The sequence below is a fragment of the Neofelis nebulosa genome, chromosome 9, assembly GCF_028018385.1.
Source record: "Neofelis nebulosa isolate mNeoNeb1 chromosome 9, mNeoNeb1.pri, whole genome shotgun sequence".
NCBI classification, from domain to species: Eukaryota; Metazoa; Chordata; class Mammalia; order Carnivora; family Felidae; genus Neofelis; species Neofelis nebulosa.
The window spans coordinates 79,616,653-79,639,185 of NC_080790.1; the positions used below are offsets into that span (position 1 = coordinate 79,616,653).

Here is a 22,533-nt window from a genome sequence, read left to right on the forward strand (position 1 = left end):
CTGTTTGCCTACATTTTGTCTTCTAGCACTTCTCCCAATCTTTAAAATTTCCCCATGATCATAAAGTAGAATGAAAATTAAAATTAAAAACCATTAAAAAAAAGTCTCAAGAGAGCTAGAGTGACTTTTCCAAAATCAAGGAGGAAGGCTACAAGGGAAGCAAGGTGTCTAGATTCTTACTTCTCCCAAATGATGACAGTGCCATTATTCCTCAGGAAAAGAAAACCATGAAAAGCATCTTAAGAATTTAATAACCTCTACACCCACCCTGTCTTTCACTTCTGGAAAGAGACACAATCTTATTAATTCCAGAGTAAGGCTGGTCATTTGCAATCTCTGGAATTCTTTCTGGATCTCTCCATGACTTAATCCAAATAGTTAAACATCTCTTACAAGTCAAGAAGTCCACACATTCAATGATATATCTGACTCTCAACAGGACTCACTCATAGAAAATGGTTTCAAAGTAACTTAAGTTCCACACTGCAAACCTACATTTTCTAACTACCAATAAAAATTTTGCCTTAGGCTTACCTTAATCAACTTTGTTATAGATCAAAATATATACTCAAGCCTATGCACCCTCCCTCTGTGATTTCCTCAATGTCAAGATTATTTCAGTGAGCACAACTGACAATGGTCTGATTTTCACATCCATAATAAAAAGAGATACACACTAAATTTCAGACAGTCGTGGACAATGTGTTTTATTTTAACCAAAGTCACCAGATTTATAAGTATCCTCCTCTGAATCAAAGCAACAAAACCTAAATTCCTAAAGATTAATATTCTGTGTAATTACCTCTGGGTTGGGGGGCGGGGGGGAGTCACGCCATTCTAAACTCTAAACTCTTAAACACAATTTGCTAGGAAAACGTTTTAACAGCTCTACTCAGTGACAAAACAAAAATCCATCATGACTCAAGTTAACACAGACTTCTAGAAATACTGGCAACTAATAATACAGATATTTCAATTTAAAGGTAACTTTGTTAGAGTATACAACAGATTGTTTGCAAAAGTTAAGTATCCTTTAACTAATGGTGAACTAACTTTTTAACCTAAAAACAATCAAGTAAAAATGGATTTTTGCTAAATTTATTAAAAATTGAAACCTCATCCTTTGAAAAGAATGTAACATAAATAGAGTTACAACAGACTCAAGTACTAGTGAAGGAAATACTGCTTTAGAAAAAGCACATGAAAAAGTCACATTAGGTAGCCAACAAAATGAGAATTCCACAAGTTCTTCTAAGGAGACTCCACTTAAGTAACACACTCAGGAGGTAGCTGGCTGTCTGTCTCTAAGATCTGCTTCTGGTGGTACAAGCATGGCATCAGACACACCTGGGCTCACGTCTTGTATTCTATCATTCTCCAGCCTCATAATGGATTGGGATTAAATAATTTACTGGTTGCCTGAATATCTCCACGTCAAATAGGGATTTAATATTCACCTACTTCCCTAGAGCTGTTGTGAAGACCAAATGAGATCGCGGATGCAAAACACGGTCGACAAATGGTATTCTTCATTGTTCCCAAATACCAACTCTGTACTTATTTTCAGTCATGAACTACAGGCTGATTTCTCCTGAAATGGCAGCAGTATAGAGCAATAACAGAGTTCTAATCAGTCTTATTATTTCTCTGCAAAATCATATGCAAACAAATAGGACCTTACCACTGATTAAGTGTAAAAAGTGGAGGGCAGGATAGGAAGGGTAAGAGATTTGGGGGAATATTGAAGAGCTACAAAAAAGGTAACTTGAGATAAATACAAATTAAGACAGGCAACAAAACCAGGAAACCACACCACAAGTTTTGGAGGTCAACTTTTCAAGCTTAACCTCAACTGGCATAATGAAAGAACAAGGTACCAGGAAAAATTCTGTCCATGGCAGCAACCACTAGACATCCAGTTTAGGATTATTTTATTTCCTGGAACATTTACCTCCTTTTTCCATAACTCACACACAGGATTTGTGGGCAACTTTTTTTCTTTTTCTTTTTTTTTAAGTTTTGGTACTCTGAAATAGCAATCCAAGTGCCAACAGAAGTTTCTCTGCACAGACATTTGCCAGGACTAACAAAGAGGTAAATTCAAGTAACAACTGGCTGTTTGCCACAGTGAAGAAAGAGATAATCTAGCAGGCAAGCTCTTTTCCTCTCCCGTACAACTTTCCACATTCTCTTTTAAGTAACAAGTCCCAGACTGCCAGTTTCCCTGCAAAACTCCAATCCTATTGGAACTTCTCTTTAGAAAGCTGCAGTTCATCAACATAGAGCAAAGTTGGAGTGATCGATGAAACCTTACACAGAAGGGAAAGTAGGACACAGCAATGTGAGCAGTTAAATAAGAAAAATCAACCAATGACCATTTCCTAAGAACAAGGGCAACATTTTTGTCCATCACTAAGTATCATGGGCACCCAAATTTTGGTCTCTAATACAGTTCCTACTGAAATGAACTAGAAGTCTTAAGATACAGCTAATTTCACATCTACTGATGAAGGTGGGGTGGGGATCAGGATGTGTCTAGAAGCATGGAATTAGGCTAAGAAAGCCTGGAATTAGGCTAAGAAAGCCTAATAAAGATGTCAGGGAGAGTTCTAAAGAGATAAAAGAAACAGCCTAAAAGGGCCTCCAGTGGACAAGTTGTGACAATGTGGACATTTGAAGAAAAAAAAATTACATGTAGTGGATATACACTTATTTTGTAAATAGTACTGAAAAAGAGAAAAATAAAATATTCAGAAACAGGTTGAAATGTGGAAAAGGTAAGGAAAAGAATATGATTAATTTTCCCCCTCCCCCCAGAACATGGTTAATTTTTTATTGATTTAAATAAATAGAAGACTGTCAATATACTGGAGTATTTGTTTCCAGAGACATAAATTTCTATCTGTGTCTACAAAGAAATGAGCAGAAATTCTGTGCAAGCCCAAAAGTTTTGGGGAAAAAAAACTGTAACAAGAACAAGGAGGGGAAAGGGGAATGATCAGAATAAGGTCATACAAAGAAATTTAGTTTAAAAAAAAAATATTCCATGATCTGTCCTAAAATGATCAAACTCCTAGACTAATCCCTTATCTCAGAGGAAGAAAATTCTAGGCAGCCTTCTAATCACAAGAGTCTAATAAGGCATGCTTAAATTTGTAATAATCTCTACCAGGACAGGGTAATGATAAGAGGACAATTAAGAATTTAATCCAGAGGAAAAATACCAGCATGGAATTACCAGCCTGGAAAAAAACGAAAATCTATATGAGCAATGGGAACTTAAGTGGCCTTATTAACCTAACAAATTAAGTTTAATTGCAAAAAAGGACCCAACTAGATAATAAGCAGTCCAGATTTAAATCATCTTGGGAGAAGCAACCAGGTCCCCTACTCCATTCAAGACTCAGTCAATAACCCTGATCATGTGTAACATGAGTGGTCTCAGCAGACATTCACTTTTTTTTTCCCCCCAGGCTGGTGAGATTTCTAAAACCTCAGAAAGGTATAAATAAGAATTCCATAACCTTAGGGAGGTTCAGAAATAAAGAAATGTATGAAGCCCATGGTACTGAGGGTTCAGAAAAGTTTAAATATAAATATGGGAGGGGCACCTGGGTGGCTTGGCTCAGTCACTTGAACATCAGACTCTTGATTTTGGCTCAGGTCATGATCTCACAGTCATGGGATCCAGCCCTGCGTTGGGCTCTATGCTGAGCATGCAGCCTGCATGAGATTCTGTCTCTTCCTCCCTCTGCCCCTCTCCCCAGCTCGTGCACTCTTTCTCAAGTTAGAAAGAAATATAAATAAATAAATAAATAAATAAATAAATAAATAAATAAATAAATAAATAAAAATAAATAAATAAATATATGTATGTACGTATGTGAGTAAGTTTTGCAATATTTGTACTTTTTTGTCTGAGATGTCTGAAGTTCAAAAGAGTCAGCTGTACTTTTAAGCAAAATTATGAGAAAAAAGATGTGTGCACGCACATGTATTAGTGTCATGTCATCACCTACCCCAAAAAATGTACCCAAGTCTAAAGAAATAGGATATATTATTAGAAGTAAAATTTAGGACAAAGTAATAAGACAATGGCCCTCTTTTATTTTTTAAGAGGTATTTTCTTTTTCTTTTTTTTTTTTTAATGTTTATTTATTTTTGAGAGACAGCGGAAGAGAGGGGATGGGGGTCAGAGAGTGTGGGAGACAGAGAATCCCAAGCAGGCTCCTTCCTCACTGTCAGTACAGAGCCTAATGCTGGGCTTGAACCCACAAACCACAAGATCATGACCCAAGCTGAAATCAAGAGTCAGACGCTTAACCAACTTAGCCATGCAGGTGCCCCAAAACAACGACCCTCTTCATCATCAACTCTTTCCTAGCTCTTCAGATCTCTCATCTCCTTCACCACCACCATACCTACTTCTGATCTAACAAAAGCTTCCAGTACCATCTTATTCCCTAGTCTCTTCCCATTTCCCTTCTACCCTTTATGCATAAGGTCAACACTTCTGGTCCTGAATAGGTCAAGTGTTACTGCCATTCAAGTCTTCTGCCACTTGTACATACCTGATTCAACCCAACATCTACCTCCTCTATTATCACAGGAAGTGCCTTTTTCCTATCAAATTCCTACTTATCTTTCAGACCAACTCAAATATAACTTTATTAAAAATGTTTTGTTTTGAGAGAGAGAGAGAGATGGAGAGCAAGCAGGGAAGGGGCAGAGAGATAGGGAGAGAGAGAATCCCAAGCAGGCACCACATTGTCAGCACAGAGCCCAACACTGGGCTTGAATCCACGAACCATGAGATCATGACCTGAGTCAAAACCAAGAGTCGGACGCTTAACCGACTAAGCCACCCAGGTGCCCCTCGAATACAACTTCTTAAAAGGTTTTCCACAACCCCTTATCAGAATAAACTGTTTCTACCTTGATGCTATCATAGCACAGGGTCCATACCTCCATGAGAGCAGAAATAACAATAGTACTTATTCTGAGTATTGGTCTGGTCCCTGAAACTAAGTTATTCCTTCATGGGGCAGGTTTTGTGTATTAATCATCCTTGCCTTCCTATCACTTGGGAAGGTTCAAGATGAGCAAACACAACATTCAGTAAATCCTGGGCAAGCAGAAAGCCTAAATGCAAACTGCAATAGAGAAATGAATCCAAGATTTGGTTCCTTCAGAGAAGTACCGTGAGAAAGGCTATATCAGCAACTTCTAGGTAAAATGCCAAAAATATTAGGTACCAACACACACCAAGACATGTAGTGCTGAAATGTTCTCCTTCCAGAGTTTGTTACACAGATGTGACCACTTTGTGACAATTTATAGAGCTATATTCCTTCAATTATGCACTCTTTATATGTATGTTACACTTCAATTAAAACATTTACTTGAAGAAATAAAATTTCTCTGAAGACAGTAAGTATCGAAACCTGTTGAAATGAAGATCAATACACATGCCAACTCAGTGTCCCCTTGGCTAGAAAATTTTATCATATCGCCTAAACTGTGAGAAGGTAAAAAACCTGGCATGTGAATATTTATTACTTTTTAAACTGGAAAAATAAGAATACTGATTGCATTTGCTCTAAGTTACTTTATAGCTTCTTGTCAGAAAGGTATAGAATAAAGCTTCTTAAATATTGGCCTACCTTTTATCTTTAGGTTTTGAAACTAAATATTAACTTTAGTAGGCAAACAAAATATACTTTAGCAAAAGAGAGACAAAATCTACTTTTCCTGAATAAGTTATTCAAATCTAAATGGTAAACAAATCAACTCTACCTCTAGACCTTCATGTTTATATCACAGATGGCAACTATAGTTTTCTTCCAAAAAATTAAGTTCTTGATTTCTCATGGTTTGGATAAAAAATTAAAGCTAAAATTAAACTTAAGATTAAAAAAAAATCTATAAACTATATTTCCTTTACTGAAGGCCCAGCACAATGCCTGAGAGAAAACATTCACTTAAAATACTAAATGAATGCAGTAAAAACCTAAATGCCCCTCAAGAGGAGAGTGGTTGGATAAATTATGGTTATGGTACATCCACACAATGGAGTATTATAAAGTTGTGGAAAAAAAAACAACAAATAAACTTTTTAAAAAAGCAAAAAACAAAAACAAAAAAAGAATGAGGACAATCTCCATGAACTGTTATGGAATAATCTCCAGGGCATGTTGCTCAAGTGGGAAGAGCAAAGCACAGAAGGGTATCTATAGTACACTTCCCATAACACAAGAAAGAAAAGGATACGAGGAAATATTCATGTACTGGCTCAATCTGTGCAACAAGAAATACAGAAAGGTTAAAACAAAATGAGATTGAATACCTTCAAGGGATAGATGGAACTGGGTAGAAGGAAGGGAAATGGAGTAGAAGGAATGACGAGTGGCATTTCTCTTAGGTGATCTTTTTTTACAGTTGAGTGTCAGAACCACGATGTTTCACATGTCCAAAATGTAAATGACTGCAAATAAACAGGAGTGGTACCCAAAATACAATATAAGCAGTAATAAATGTGCTCATGTGTATTATAAATGAATGGCATAACCACACTGAAAAGAAAGTGGCTAAGAAATAAGCTAGGTAACTTTGGAAAACAGCATTTCACTCTATACTTATAAGACAAAAAGTCCTATATGAAGATATGGTACCCCAACAGATTAATTTTTCACTTGGATATCGGTTAGAAATTCTGAAACTACTATCTTTATATACTGCAATTGAGCAAATAAGTAACTATATTGGGATACTAACAGCCTTTTTTTTCTTTTTTTTTTACTGTTGGAGAAATGTAGAAACCAGAATGAACTGGATTAAAATCAGAAGGATTAGTATGAACTCATGTGTTGTTGTTGTTTTTAATATATGTGTAGACATACATATACTTTCTTGCACTGTCTACTTAGGGTATAAGTGGTGACACCGTAGTAGGAATGAGCACACCAAGACTCCATTCTTTAAAGGAACTAGAGGGTCCTCCTTGAAGAAATGACTACTTCCAGGGCTGGGGCAGAGAAAATACAAGATAAACCTGGATTATCTTATAGCACCAGAGAATCAAAAATTACTCAAAAAATGAATAAGAACTAGATAGAAGTGCTGGTTGCACAACACTGTGAATGCACTAAATGCCACTGAAGTGTTCATTTTAACATACTTTATATTCTATGTTATGTGAATTTCACCTCAATAAATTTGGAAAAAACAAGAGGGGCATGTTGAAGGCACAGAAGCCAACTTGAAGCTCCCAATGGCCACCTCTGCAACAATTTAAACACCAAAATAATTAATGATAATAATGTATTATAGCCCACAAAACACAATAAATATCAATGAGTCCATACTCATATCAAGATACAAGAAAGAAAGAAATGATGGAGAAGTGACACCTCTTCCTTTCAGCAGAGTTCCAATTACTAAATATAGAAGAAATGACAGGAATGGAAAATCACATTTGGCAAACACCACAGTAATAATTATTGCAGACAAAAATAATCAATGGATGTTAAAATTTGTGGGCAAAAGTATGATGAGAAACAGGATATCTGCTTAGTTTTAAAGAAGCCTCCACCAAATGCTTATTAATTACAAAGGAAAAAGAAAACAACAGTAACTTTACAGTGGAGAAGCCAGGCAGACACCAGTTTAACCAAGTGATCAGAGTTAACATAACCAGTGGTTAAGACATTTCAGCATCATGTACCTTGTGATATGATGCACTATGAAGGATACAATGTCACTTCTGTGGTATTCTTGCCAAAAATGCATTACCTCAATAATCAGACAAATTCAAAGGGATATTTTTAAAAATAACTAGCCAGGGCTTCAAAAGTGCCAAGAACATAAAAGAAAAGACTAAGGTAACTTCCCATCAAGGAGGAGACTAGAAAACATGACAACTGAATGTAATGTGGGATCCTGGACTGGATCCTAGGATAGAAGGGCATTAGAGTAAAAACTGGTGAAATTCCAATAAGGTTTGCAGATGTAATACTACTATATCAAAGTCAATTTGGGGTTTAGAACATTATACTCTGTGGTAATGTAGGTTGTTCATATTAGGGGGTATAAAGGAATTCTGCATACTATTTTTCAGATTTATTGTAAATCTAAAATTATTTCAAAATAAAAAGCTTAAAAAACAGTTATTATTGGGGCGCCTGGGTGGCTCAGTCGGTTAAGCGTCCGACTTCGGCTCAGGTCACGATCTCACGGTCTGTGAGTTCGAGCCCCGCGTCGGGCTCTGGGCTGATGGCTCAGAGCCTGGAGCCTGCTTCCGATTCTGTGTCTCCCTCTCTCTCTGCCCCTCCCCCGTTCATGCTCTGTCTCTGTCTCAAAAATTAAATAAACGTTAAAAAAAATTTTTTTTAAGTTATTATTCATCAGTTTACTATTTATTGTTTTTTAGCTATCTCCTTTTATCCCCACCGCCCCCACACACACACACACACACTAAAGCAGGGATTTTTCTCTGATACATTCAGTAATATAACCCAAACCTCTAATAGTGCCTGACAAACAGAAGGCACTCAACAAACATGATTATACAATTTTGATGAGCCAAAACTATGACAGTGTACTCCAAATCCTAGATTTTCTATTAATTTCCCTTATACCCTCTTTGAAATGAGCTTTCTTATTTTGTAAAGAAACACTTAAAAAATCTAAAAAATTTTATTTACTGCTTTTATTTGCAAGTAAGACTCATAGTTTTAAATAAAATGCTTTATTTAGCCTCCATAGTTTTACACCTAACAGGATAGGACATCTGATCTTATCATGCACCCAAGTCTCTATCTTGGATGCAGCATACTGAGAATACTGGGGCCCCTAAAGCCATTCCACTGCTAGTGAGGCAGTGGTTCCATGCCAGAAGACATCCTCAGGCTTCTGGGCCCCTCCCCTCACCCAGTGCTCAGCTCCTAGAGTGGGGGTACCACTCAGAGAGAAACTTGTCATTGTCCTCACCCCCACCTCCAGAGCCCTGGCTCAGAAATTCTGCCTCGTGGAAAAGCGGGCCACAAAATAGATGGCTCCTAATCTCCTCCCAAAGGAACTACCTTCATTTGCAATAGAGAGCTGAGGAGTTTAAACTAAGAGCTGTCTCAAAAACAGCGAAGGTTGTGGTGAAGGGAACTGGGAAAATTGTGGATCTTAAGAAGATGGAACCTAGACTGTAGGCATTGGCGGCTAGTTTGCAAGAAAGAACTAGGAAAAGGGATAGCTAGGAGGAGCATTCCTGTGGTCATGACAAATAGAAAAATCACTGAACTCAGAAACATTTCTTTAAAGGAACCACAATTTGATTAGATTAGTTTGTAGCAGAATTTATGCTCCAGTGCACTACTGTAAACAGCAGAACAATCAGCCAGCAATTAGTGTGGTGGTCACTGAAAGAGTGGAAGAGAATCCTACCAGTAATAACAGTCATCTCAGGAAGACTGTGGCATACCCAAAACTGTGTCTCCCTGAGAAACAACACACAGACTCAACCTCGTGGGGGCGAGAGGGAAGATACACTAAAATAATCCAGTCAGTAACTAAACAAATAAATAAGCAAATAAACAAGCAAATAATAACAAGCCCTAGGGGTACAGGTGGGAGAGTATCCAGTGTTTCTACATTACCCAAGATGTCCAGTTTACAACAAAAAATTATGAGACATGCAAAGAAATACATAAATATGACCCATACACCAGAAAAAAAAAGCAGGCAGCATAAGACATTCCCTGTCAGTATGACTCAATGTAGGATTTAACAGGTAAATATTTCAAAGCAGCCATCATAAATATGTCCACGGAACTAAAAGAAAACTTCACTAAACAAGGAAGGTAGGACCATGTTGCATCAAATAGAGTATCAATAAAGAAACAGAAATTTTAAGAAAGAACCAAATGCCAACTCTGAGGTTGAAAAGTACAATAACACAAATAAAAAATTCACTAGAGGCCTCAAAAGTAGATGTGAACTGGCAAAAGAAAGAATCAGCCAACTTGAAGACAGATCAGTAGAGATTATGTAAACTGAAGAAAGAGCAAAAAGGATGAAGAAAAATGAATAACCTCAGAGAAATTTGGAATACCATTAAGAATACCATCATAAAGTACTGGGAATACCAGGAGAGAGAAGAGAATGGTAAAAAATACATATATATTCAAAGAAAATGACTGAATATCTCCCAAAGTTACTGAAAAACAGTAATCTACTCATCCAGGAAACAAGACCCAAAGACACATCATGGTAAAACTGATAAAAGTCAAACATAAGACAATCTTAAAAACCACAAAGGAAAAATAATACATCACTGATAAAGGAACCCCAAGGAGATTAACAGCTAACTTTTCAGAATACTGGAGGCTAAAGGCAGTGGGATAACACAAAGCACTGCAAAACAAAACAAAAACCTTGTCAACCAGGACTGCTAAGTCCAGCAGAGTTTTATATAAAAAAAATGACAGTAAGGGGCACCTGGGTGGCTCAGTCAGTTAAGTGTCCGACGTTGGCTCAGGTCATGATCTCACGGTTGCTGGGTCTGAGCCCTGCATCGGGCTCTGCGCTGACAGCCCAGAGCCTGGAGGCTGCCTCAAATTCTGTGTTTCCCTCTCTCTCTGCCCCTCCCCTGCTTGCATTCTGTCTCTCTCGCTCTCTCTCAAAAATAAACATTTTAAAAAATTTAATAAAAAGTAAAAATAAAAAATGGAGGTAAAATACACATACTCCAAGAGAAACAAAAATTGAAAACATTCATTGCTAGGAGACCTGCCTTACAAGAAATACTAAAGGAATTCATTAAGCTGAAAGCAAGTACTCCTAGACAGTAATTTAAATCCACACGAAGAGCACCAGTGATTACATAATTTTAACAGACACTGTTAAGGCATATTTTTTTCTTTCTCTTAAATGAGTTAAAAAAGAAATAGTAGGGGTCCCTGGGTGGCTGAGTTGGCTAAGTGTCCCACTTAGGCTCAGGTCATGATCCTATGGTTCATGAGTTCAAGTCCCACATTGGGCTCTGTGCTGACAGCTTAGAGCCTGAAGCCTGGTTCAGATTCTATCTCCCTCTCTCTCTGCCCCTCTCCCACTTGAACTCTCTCTCTCAAAAAATGAATTAACATTAAAATAAATAAATAAAAAATAAAAAGAAATAGTATATCGGGGAGCCTGGGTGGCTCAGTCAGTTAATTAAGCATGTGACTCTTGATTTTGGCTCAGGTCATGATCTCACAGATCTTGAGATAGAGCCCTGCGTCAGGCTCCGTGCTGACAGCATGGAGCTTGTTTGGGATTCTCTCTCCCTCTCTATCTGCCCCTCCCCTGCTCACACCCTCTCACTCTCAAAATAAATCAATAAACTTTTAAAAATATATAAAAAAAATAAAATAAAATAAAAACAGTATAAAATGATATGCATATAACATATTGCTGAGTCTATGACACATGGAAATGTAATATACTTGCCAATAACAGAACAAAGGAGGTAAGTGAGAATAAACCTGTAATGTGCTAAGAAAATAACAGATGGTAAAATAATAATACTGTATTGTTGGGTTTATAATATTGACAGATGTGAAGTGTACAACAACAACAACACAAAAGGGGGGGTAAAAGAGCCCTATATAGGAGTAACATTTCTATATATTACTGGAATTAAGTTAGTATAAATCTGAAACAGTTTCTCTTGAGACTGTATATGATAAACCCTAGAACAACCACTAAATTTTACTCAAAATAGAATGAAAAAAGTCATTAATGAAATTAAAATGCTACATTAGAAAGCAATCAATGCAAAAAAAGTAAAGAAGAAAAAGAGGAACTAAAAAGATGTGAGACATATGAAAAACAAAATAATGGCAGAGGTGCCTGGATGACTTAGTCAGTTAAGCATCCGACCTCCTCACAGATCATCATCTCATGGTTTGTGAGTTAAAGCCCAATGTCAGGCTCTATGCTGACAGCTTGGAGCCTGGAGCCTGCTTCGGTTTCTGTATCTCCCTCTCTCTGCCCCTCCCCCACTCATGCTCACTCACTCTCTCTGTCTCTCTCTCTCTTAAAAATAAATTTTTTAAAAAAACAAAAGGATAAAGCAAAACGATGGCAGATATAAATCAAACTATATCAGTAATAGTAAACACGATGAATAAACAGCCCAATCAAAAGGTAGGGGCACCTGGATGGCTCAGTCAGTTAAACATCTAACTCTTGATATCAGCTCAGGTCATGATCCCAGGATCATGGGATGGAGCCCATGTCGGGCTCAGCGCAGAGCATGGAGCCTGCTTGGGATTCCCCCTCTTTGCCCCTCCCCTGCTCATGCTCTCTCTAAAATAAATAAATAAACTTAAAAAAAAAAAAAAGACTCATTAAAAAAACCTAAATCAAAAGGTAGACATTGTCAGACTAGATCCAGAACATCATGATCCAATTATATATTGTTTACAGGAGACAAACTGTAGATTTAAAGACATAAATAGTTTAAAGTACAAGAATGTAATAAGGCAAAACATACAAGCAGAAACCACAGAAAAGCTGGAGTGGCCATAGTGATATCAGACAAAGCAGACTTTAAAACAAAAATGTTCCTAGAGATAAAGTGGGAATATATAATAATAAGTAAATAATATAAAATAAAACTAATATAAATATTTGAAAATAAGAGGCGCCTAAGTGGCTCACTCAGCATGATCTCACAGTTCATGGGTTCCAGCCTTGCATCAGACTGTGTTGACAGCTTGCAGCCTGGAGCCTATTTACAATTCTGTGTCTCCCTCTCTCTCTGCCCCTCCCCTGCCCATGCTATCTCTCTCTCTCTCTCTCTCTCTCTCTCTCTCTCTCAAAATAAATAAACTTAAAAAATTTTATTTAAAAGTAAAATAAAAAATATATGCACCTGATAACAGAACACCAAAATACATGCAGCAAAAACTAACAGAAATGAAGAGAGAAATAGATAATTCTACAATAGTTGGTGACTTCAATACTCTACTTTCAATAATGGATAGAACTAGATGGGAGGTCAACAAGGAAACAGAATGCTTGAATAGCACTATACAACAGCTGGACCTGACCGACATCTACAGAACATTCTACGCTACAACAACAGAATATACAGTTTCAAGTGCACATGGAACATTCTAGAGGATAGACCATATGCTAGGTCATTTTTAAAAACCTAAATAAATTTAAAAGGATAGAAATAATATAAAGCATGTCTTCTGACCACAGTGGAATGGAATTAGGCACCAATAACAGAAAAATCTGGGACACTTACAAATATGAGAAAATTAAACTAGACTCTCCTCAACAACCAACTGGTGAAAAAAAAAAATTTAAAAAGAAATCAGAAATTACTTTGAAATGAATTAAAAGCAAGACATAACATACCAAAACTTATGGGATGCAACTAAAACAGTCCTTAGAAGGAAATTTATAGCTATAAATGTCCACATCATGAAAGAAAAAAGATCACAAATCAATAATCTTGCCTTCTAAAAAAAGTCTTACCTGCACTAAAGAAAGAAGAGCAAACTAAACCTAAAAGAAGCAGAAGAAAAGGATCAAGATTAGAGTAGAAAGTAATGAAACAAAGAAAAGTAGAGAAAATCAAGAAACCAAAAGCTGGTTCTTTAAAAGATCAACAAAATCAACACCTTTATATAGTTTGACCAAGAAAAAAAACCTAGAACTATTAGAAAAAGAAATAAAAGAGGGGCACTTCTACTGAGCTTATAAAAGTAGAAAGAATTACAAAGAAATATTATGAACTGTACACCAACAAATTAGATAGCTTAAACAAAATGGACAAATTCCTAGAACAATACAACCTACAGAAATTGACCAGAGAAGAAATACACAATCTGAAAAGACCTGTAACATGTGTGAGATTCTATCAGTCATCACAAAACTACCCACAAAAAAAAGCTCAAGCCCACATGACGTCAGTGCTTAGTCCACCAAACGTTCAAAGAATACTTACCTTCCACAAATAAAAGAGAACACTTCTCAAATCTCCTTAAGATCAAGACACAGATGTCAGCTCTTACACCACTCCTATTAGTTAACACTAAAATGGAGGTTCTAGCCAGACAATTAAATAGCACAAAGAAATAAAAGGCATCCAGACTAGAAAGAAAGAAAGAAAATTATTTCTATTCACAGATGGCATGATCTTGGACACAGAAACTCCTAAGGAATCCATTATTATAACTAATAAATAGGGGTGCCTGGGTGGCTCAGTTGGTTGAGCACCTGACTCCGGCTCAGGTCATGATCTCACAGCTTATGGGTTCGAGCCCCGCATTAGGCTCTGTGCTGACAGCTCAGAGCCTGGAGCCTGCTTCAGATTCTGTGTCTCCCTCTCTCTCTGCACCTTCGCCACTTGCACTCTCTTTCAAAAATAAATATTAAAAAAAAATTTTTTAAGGAATAAATAAGCTCAGCAAGGTTGCAGGATACAAGATCAATATATAAAAATCAATGGTTTTTTCTATACACTTGACATGAAAATTGACAAGTAAAATTAAGAAAACTCCATTCAAAAAAAACAAAACAACTCTAAAATGCTATCAGAAAGTATACAATACCTAGGAATAAATTTAATAAAATCATAAAACTTACACTGTGGAATCATACACAAAAATTGTTGAAAAAAACTAAAGACCTAAATAAATGAAATCTTATGCTTTATGGACTGGAAGACCTAACTAACATTGCTAACATGGTAATACAACCCAATCTGATCTATAGATTCAGTGCAATCCTATCATAATCCCAGTTGACTTCTTTATACAAACTGGTAAGCGGATGCTAAAATTCACATGGAATTGCAAAGGACCCAAAATAGCCAAAAAAATCCTGAAAAAGTATAGAGTAGCAGGGCTTACACTTCCCAATTTCAGAACTTACTACAATGCAACAATGATCAAGATAGTGTAGTACTAGCACAAGGAATATCAATGGAATAGAATTGAGAGTTCAGAAATAAATCCATACATCTATGATCAACTGATTTTTCAGTAAGAGTACCAAGACCATTCAATGGGAAAAACTACCCTTTGAAACAAAGCGTGATAGGACAACTGGATAGCCATGTGCAAAAGAATTAAGTTGGACCTTTACTTCATACCACACACAAAAATTGACTTAAAATGGATCAAAGGTCAAGACTCTAACAAGTAAAATAGCAGAATTTTCATTATCTTGGATTTGGTAATGAATTTTCAGATATGACACCAGAAGCATAAGCAAGAACAATAACAACAACAAAATAGACTGAACTTCATCAAAATTTAAAACTCTTGTGCTTCACAGGACACCATCAAGAATGTGAAAGACAACCCATGGAATGGGAGATAACATTTGCAAGTCATATATCTGATAAGGAAATTGTATCTAGAATATACAAAGAACTCTTACAAATTAATAAAAAGATAAATTACCCCTTTTTAATGTAAGCAAAGGATCTGAACTGACAATCTTCCAAAGAATATACACAAATTGTTCAAAGTATATTAAAAGATGTTGGACATCATTAGTCATCAGAGAAATGCAAATCAAAAGCACAATAAAATACCATCTCCCTACCGCTAGGATGAGAATTAAAAAGCCAGATGGGGCGCCTGGGTGGCTCAGTCAGTTAAGCGTCTGACTCTTGATTTCGGCTCAGGTCATGATCTCATGGTTTGTGAGATGGAGCCCAGCATCAGGCTCTGTACTGACAGCAAGGAGCCTGCTTAGGATTCTCTCTCTGCCCCTCCACCAATCATGCTCTCACTCTCCCTCTCTCAAAATAAATAAATATTTTTTTAAAAAAGCCTGATAATAAGGGTTGTCAAGAATGTGAAGAAATTGGGACCCTCACAGCCTATTGGAAGGAATGCATAATGGCCCAGCTGCTATGGAAAAGTCTGGCAGCTCCTCAAATGATTAAATATATAGAATTATTACATGATCCAGCAATTCCACTCCTAGGCAAATACCAACAAAAATGAAAACATATGTCCATGCAGAAACAGGTACATGAATGTTATATATGGAGATACAGACTGCTTGTTTGGTCTTCCCCAATTTCTGGATTGTTCCTGACCAAAGGATAAAGTTCATTAGGAGAACCCCAGCTACAAGTGGGATGTGTAATAACTCTAGTCCCACTCTCACAACTTCTTAAAACTTTCCCAACCCGTCCATTCCATGTAATTAGAATTCTGCCGCATTTTTAGGAAGGAATTCTGCATACCCTGCAGACCAAAGTCCATCTTTCCTCAGGCTGAGTTCCTAACATTCTCCCAAATTTATACCAATCCCACTGACCAGCTCATGTATTCTTCCAAGTGTTGAATGAAGACCTGTGAAAAAATATGATAGGAACTGCACTGCATTTACCAACTAAACTTTGACAGTCTAGGAGTCCTATGTGCCAATCAAACTGAGTGTTTCATAATTCCAAGACACAAATACTTTATGCCACTTTAGAACTTTGTGGTTACACATAGAACTCCCTCCACCTGATATGCCCACTGTCTACTACTCTTCCCAGCATCACCTTCATATTTATTATTCCTCTGTGAAATGACTCAAGAATTAGTAGCCTCTGTCTCTGTTCTTCTGGGCAGCAGACCAGTAGCTAAGAGCATAATCTCTGGAATCAGCATGACTGAGTTCAAACTTCACTCTTCCACTTAAATGTATGACCTTGGCAGGTTTCTTAACCACTCTGCCTTGGTTTTCTCATCTTTTGAAAGGGTGTATAATTCTTCCCAGGGTCATTATAAGGATTAAATGAAATCATACATAACATGTAATATGCTTCCCCAGCACTGTTCTATTACTTGTATCTCAATCTATTGATGGTATCATATTTGTGTACCTGCATCTTCCCCTAGAAGTCCCTGAGTTTAGAGGTGTTAAGTTTCTTATTTCTTTTCATATTCATAGCATTTAATACAGTGCTAGGCAGGATAGGTGGCTATGAAAGGGACCAATGAGTGAATGAAAAATAAAAACTACTAGCCCAGCAAAGTCAGTGATAATGGAAACTGTCCTTTCAATATAAAAATCAGAGCACATGGTTTATGAGTAAACTAGAATCGAGTATCTGGAATGAGGCCTGCTCTGGAAAATCCAGGCTATCTGACCACCAGAATGATCTAGAAAGTATCCAAATGTTCAGCAGCTAAACTATTATATAAATGATAACATTAAAACACAGAGGATTTTACATAACCATAACAGGAGTCCTCTATTGACACCTGAAAAAGTACAGACAAAACACTAAGAAAAACAGAGCAGAAGAGTATGCATGGAAGGATTACAGAGATGTTCAAAGAAAGATAATCAAAGACAACAGACTGTGTATCTAATACCACAGTTGAAAGAATCTTTATATTTTTAAATTTTTTATTCCAAAGACAACTTAATACAAAAAGAAAATAATGCTTACAATGCCTTTACCTAAGAAACAAGATGAATGAAATGGAGATTCCAAAAATTTTAATCCTTTAAATAAGACACAGTAAGAAGGGTCAAGTTTCTCCATTACTATAACTCTGACTAGATAAGTTTCCTGATAAGAAAAAAATCCATATGTTCTCCTATGGTCAATTCTCTTATTTCATAAATAAACTTTTAAGGACAGTAATCTGTTTTGTTCATGTCTGGGACAATTAACAGTTTGATTAAATTAACTAAAGTTCTTCCTAAGTATGTCTTCTTATGATACAATTAAAAAATGACATCTAAAATGTATATATTTGTCCACAAAGAATAAAGGTCTTCAGCAAGTTTTTCATCAATTTTTACCCCCAATAGTTCCTCTCAAAATTACAGCCCAACTCAGAAAAGGGAACTAATATACTTGCTCAAAGAACAGATCATATTTTTCACTTTAATCAGTTTACTTTATAATACATACTCACACAGATATATACACATGTATATATACATATCTATATATACACCAGAGGAAAATTAAATAATGAATCCACCTTTTCAGTTATCCTCACACAGGTTAATAAAATACTGCCAGCAATAGGACTCTCAAAGAACCTGGTGATGATGACTACTCTAACTTGATTCTAACAAACCAAATACATACCTCCATCCTTCTTTGACATCAACAATCCTTAGCTTAACATGAGGAATGGAGACAAGTAAAAAATGTGGGTGGGAATTTACTCTAAATATTTTCTCTTCAAAAAAGCAAAGAAAGGCTAGGTGCCTGGGTGGCTCACTCAGTTGAGCCTCCGACTTCAGCTCAGGTCATGATCCAGCTGGCAGGTTGTGAGTTCAAGTCCCACATCAGGCTGGGGCTCCCTGCTGTCAGTGCAGGACCCACTTCAGATCCTCTGTCCCCCTCTCTCTGCCCCTCTTCCTTTCATGCTCCCCCACATTCAGGCATACTCTCTCTCTCTCTCTCTCTCAAAAAAAATAAACATAAAAAAAAAAAGCAAAGAAAGGCATTATCCCTGAATATCACTGAACAAATATCCTTCCTTAAAAGCACAGTTCAAAAGTCTGAACACAATAAACTTAAAACTTGTTTCTAATTTTTGAATAAGAATTTATCCTCACCCACTTCATAAATTCTCTTGCCCAAAAAGCAATCTGTCAACACATGTAGTTTAAATCATTAACTACACAGCACCAAATCATTAGTATAATCAGCATGTAAATTTCATGAAGGCACTGATTGTGTCCTTTTAAGTACTTTATACAACATCCAGTACAAGGAAGCTTATTAAACATTTATGATGTTTAATAAAAATAAAATGCCAAAACAAAAGTCTTTATTATTCAACTTGGCTGTCATGTATAATATAACCACTGATCAGTATCCATTTCTCCAAGTGTAATTATAAGAAATCGAAAACAAACCCCATTCAAATTAGAAATTCTCCGTCTCCTCTGTCCAAGAACATGGTTTCATTGCTGTGTCAGAAATAAACTAGCAGGCCACCAGCAGAGAACATAAAACATACAGATTGTTGGGGTATTTAACCTAAGCATTTAAGCACCATCTACAAAGCAAAAAGCCTACTACATTTCATGCACTTTTTTGGAGATATTTTCCTTACCTTTCCCATTTTGCCACGTGGTATACCAAGATAAAGTAAGGAACGAAGTGATAAATGCTAAAACAGTAGCTACAGTTCCATTTCGGAGCCTCATCTCATTTCACCATCACAATGGTTCATATGTTTATGATGGTAACCAAAACTGTTTTCTTTTAATCGTGAAGTCAACTGAATCCAGTACTCCTGGCTCTGGGCCAATAAAAACAATCAATAAGAGAGGTTCATTTCAGATGCTCTGCAGAACAAGCCTAGCAGCAACACCATTCATAATTGCTATTCAGGATGGTCTTCAGTCTTCATAGGCTGATGTCTCAGGCTTCTTTCTTCCTATTGAGGGAAAAAAAAGAAAGAAAAACTTGTTCAATAATGCAAAATATTACTTTCTTCATTTATTATTCACCATTATAAACAGACTTTTGGTTGGGCTACACTCTACCTACAAAGATTATCCTCACATCTAAACAACTCATTTAATATACTAGAATTATGTGGTTTTTCTCCTCCAGAAAAGAAAGTAATGGTTCGGGGCGCCTGGGTGGCTCAGTTGGTTAAGCATCTGACTTCAGCTCAGGTCATGATCTTGTGGTTCTTGAGTTCAAGCCCTGGGTCGGGCTCTGTGCTAACAGCCTGGAACCTGGAGCCTGCTTTACATTCTGTGTCTCCCTCTCTCTCTCTGCCCCTCCCCCATTCATGCTCACTCTCGCGCTCTCTCTCTCTCAAGAATAAACATTAAATTTTTTTAATTAAAAAAAAAAAGAAAGTAATCGTTCATTATTTAAAGGGGGAAGTTATGAGACTTGTTAAACAAATAGTAAGCCAAAGATTCCAAGCTGATAACTCCAAAGATCACACAACAGTTCTAAGTAGCATAACTGTCGCTCTCCTTAGATTTCCTATTGCAAAGTAATAGTTAACGTTTTAAAAATACTAAGAAAAAACGACAGACTACAATATGCAAACATCAAAAAAACCTGAGCTCTAGATACAGCAAAATCATTACTTATATGACTTCCAGTGTGCACTTATCTAGGCCTTGCAGTTTCATCCATAAAGTGAGAAAAAAGCCCCTCCTGGCTCCTCCTCTAGGACACACATAATGTTATAAATAACAGGTTACAGTTATTACTGCTATTTATCATAATCATGAAATAAGTGTAGTTTTTCCAGTAACTAACCTACTCCTAAGGTGTAAATTGGGAATACTCAGGCATTTAGAAAATGCAGCAACCAACCAGCGCACTGTATCACCTAGGACCATCAGTTAGCATTGTTTTAACTCAGAAAATCTGGAGATCACCACCCATCTAACAAAGCTGTTGAGAAAATCAAATTAAATCAAGTCCTTATAAGCACTTACGCATATCACCCAGCACTTAATAGGTTCTCCATAAAAGTTAACTATGTAAAAATAAAAACAAACAAACAAACAAAACACTGCAGCCAGCCACTGGTTTAGTCTACGCACAGTCAGTGTCATTCCCTTGGGAGCATATCAGGCACTCTAAGATGTGCATTGATTCCCAGTGGCCTCAAAGGGACCACAAGATGCACTTGGAAATATACTAAGGCATACTCTAGTGGGTTGAGTTAATGCACCTCCAAAAATGCCGGAACAAGCCCAAGGGACAATTTCCTCAGCAAGAAAGTATGGCTGATTAAAGTGGCCATTTGTAGGCAATTCAGAAACTACCATCTGAGCTACTTTGTAAAACTGAACATTACTAGAAATCTCCACTGGTCTAGAGCATAGTACTAATGGTATCAATGATAAGACACTACAACTCACCAAGTGTTTCCTATGCATCTATTATATGCTTTAAATCTTCACAAAACCCTATGAGGGAGGCATTTTTTTAACTGAAGTATAATTGACACACACAAGGTTATACTGTTTCAGGTTTAATGAGACAGGCATTACTAACCCTATTTTACACACAAGAGAAATGAACTCAGAGAAAGAACCCTAATTTGTAGGACTCCAAAGTTCAAGCTCTGACCTACCACCCTTTCCCTCTCAAACTAGGTGACCAGCAGCTTGGAAGAATGAAGGGCTGGGGACACTCAAAGTCTAGAGACCCTTCCTGAGGCATTATCTTTAACTGTGTGAATTTAAAATATTTTCTATACTATAACAAATATTGATCTATTATGAAAAAAGATGAAAATTTCATAGGAAATTTCCAAATTTAAAACCTGAAACTTTAAATTTTTTTTTTTTTTCTCAACGTTTTTTATTTTTTATTTTTGGGACAGAGAGAGACAGAGCATGAACGGGGGAGGGGCAGAGAGAGAGGGAGACACAGAATCGGAAACAGGCTCCAGGCTCCGAGCCATCAGCCCAGAGCCTGACGCGGGGCTCGAACTCACGGACCGCGAGATCGTGACCTGGCTGAAGTCGGACGCTTAACCGACTGTGCCACCCAGGCGCCCCTAAAACCTGAAACTTTAAAAGAATTTCTCACTTCCTGTAACCTTTGGCTAAGCACCCCTCCCCCCATCCCACATACACACCCAGCATGCCTTTTAACTTTCCTTGGCCAGTAGATCTCTCACTATAGTATAATATTCTAGAAGCACTGAACTCTACTTCCTTGCTTCCTATTACTATCTGAAAACAAGGAACTCCAAAGGTATTCTCACAAGTTATCAGTATTTTTTAAAACCAAAGTTATTCACCTTCTATAGTTAAGACAAATGAACGTCAAACACACCCACATTTAGTGGTTTAGAATTTAAAACCTTCGTGGCATTATCTTATATCAGTAAGCACACAATGAGTTCTGATTATAAAAAGAGATATGATAACTCAGTGAATTATATAACGTAGAATTATAATCCTGGTGTGACATTATATAAAAATGCATATAACTTTCTGTTGTTATATACTTAGCCCTACCCCTACTTCAGGAAGGATTTTGTCCTGGTAAAAGATCTAAAAATATACAGGTTATTAAACATCCAATTAATAATTATGGGGAAGTAAAGAAAGAATCCTAAAATAAAGGATATTTTTAAATAGTTTTATTAAATACAAAGTAAGCCCATATGATAAAACTCAGTATAAATACGTAGAGACAGTAAAAGTAAATGACTTCTAAAATCAAAGTAGACTACAGATATACTATTAATAACGTGTGAAAAATATATGGAATATTAAATATTTGATCCAGGAAGCTATTAAGCTCTGGTTTGAAGAAGATACTTATCAATTCTACTAACAAATAAGACCTGAAATTCTGCAGGAGAAATGTAAGAGCATTTTACTCAGTAGGAATGTAGTCATACATTTTAATTAGTTTCCACACCAACGAAGTTTAACTGCACAGTGTAAGTGAAGACTCCACAAAAACAAAACTAATGATCTCCACGGTCTTCAACCAGAAGAGGCAGTCACAGGCTGGACAGCCAAGAGCCCTATGAATTGACCAACTGCCTAAGGCAAGAA

At 36.7% G+C, this 22,533-nt stretch overlaps 1 protein-coding gene across 4 annotated transcripts in view; it reads right to left on the bottom strand.

The window, feature by feature from the left end:
- The window catches only part of MGAT4A (alpha-1,3-mannosyl-glycoprotein 4-beta-N-acetylglucosaminyltransferase A), a 122,206-nt gene that overhangs the window by 97,973 nt on the left and 1,700 nt on the right, over positions 1-22,533 (bottom strand). For all 4 annotated transcript variants that reach the window (XR_009248716.1, XM_058684369.1, XM_058684367.1 and 1 more), the window contains exon 2: positions 19,089-19,415. Coding sequence is in view for 3 of the 4 variants with exons in the window: in XM_058684369.1 (XP_058540352.1) it covers positions 19,089-19,182 (94 nt within the window). In the remaining variant the exon portion in view is untranslated. The remainder of the gene's footprint in view (positions 1-19,088; positions 19,416-22,533) is intronic.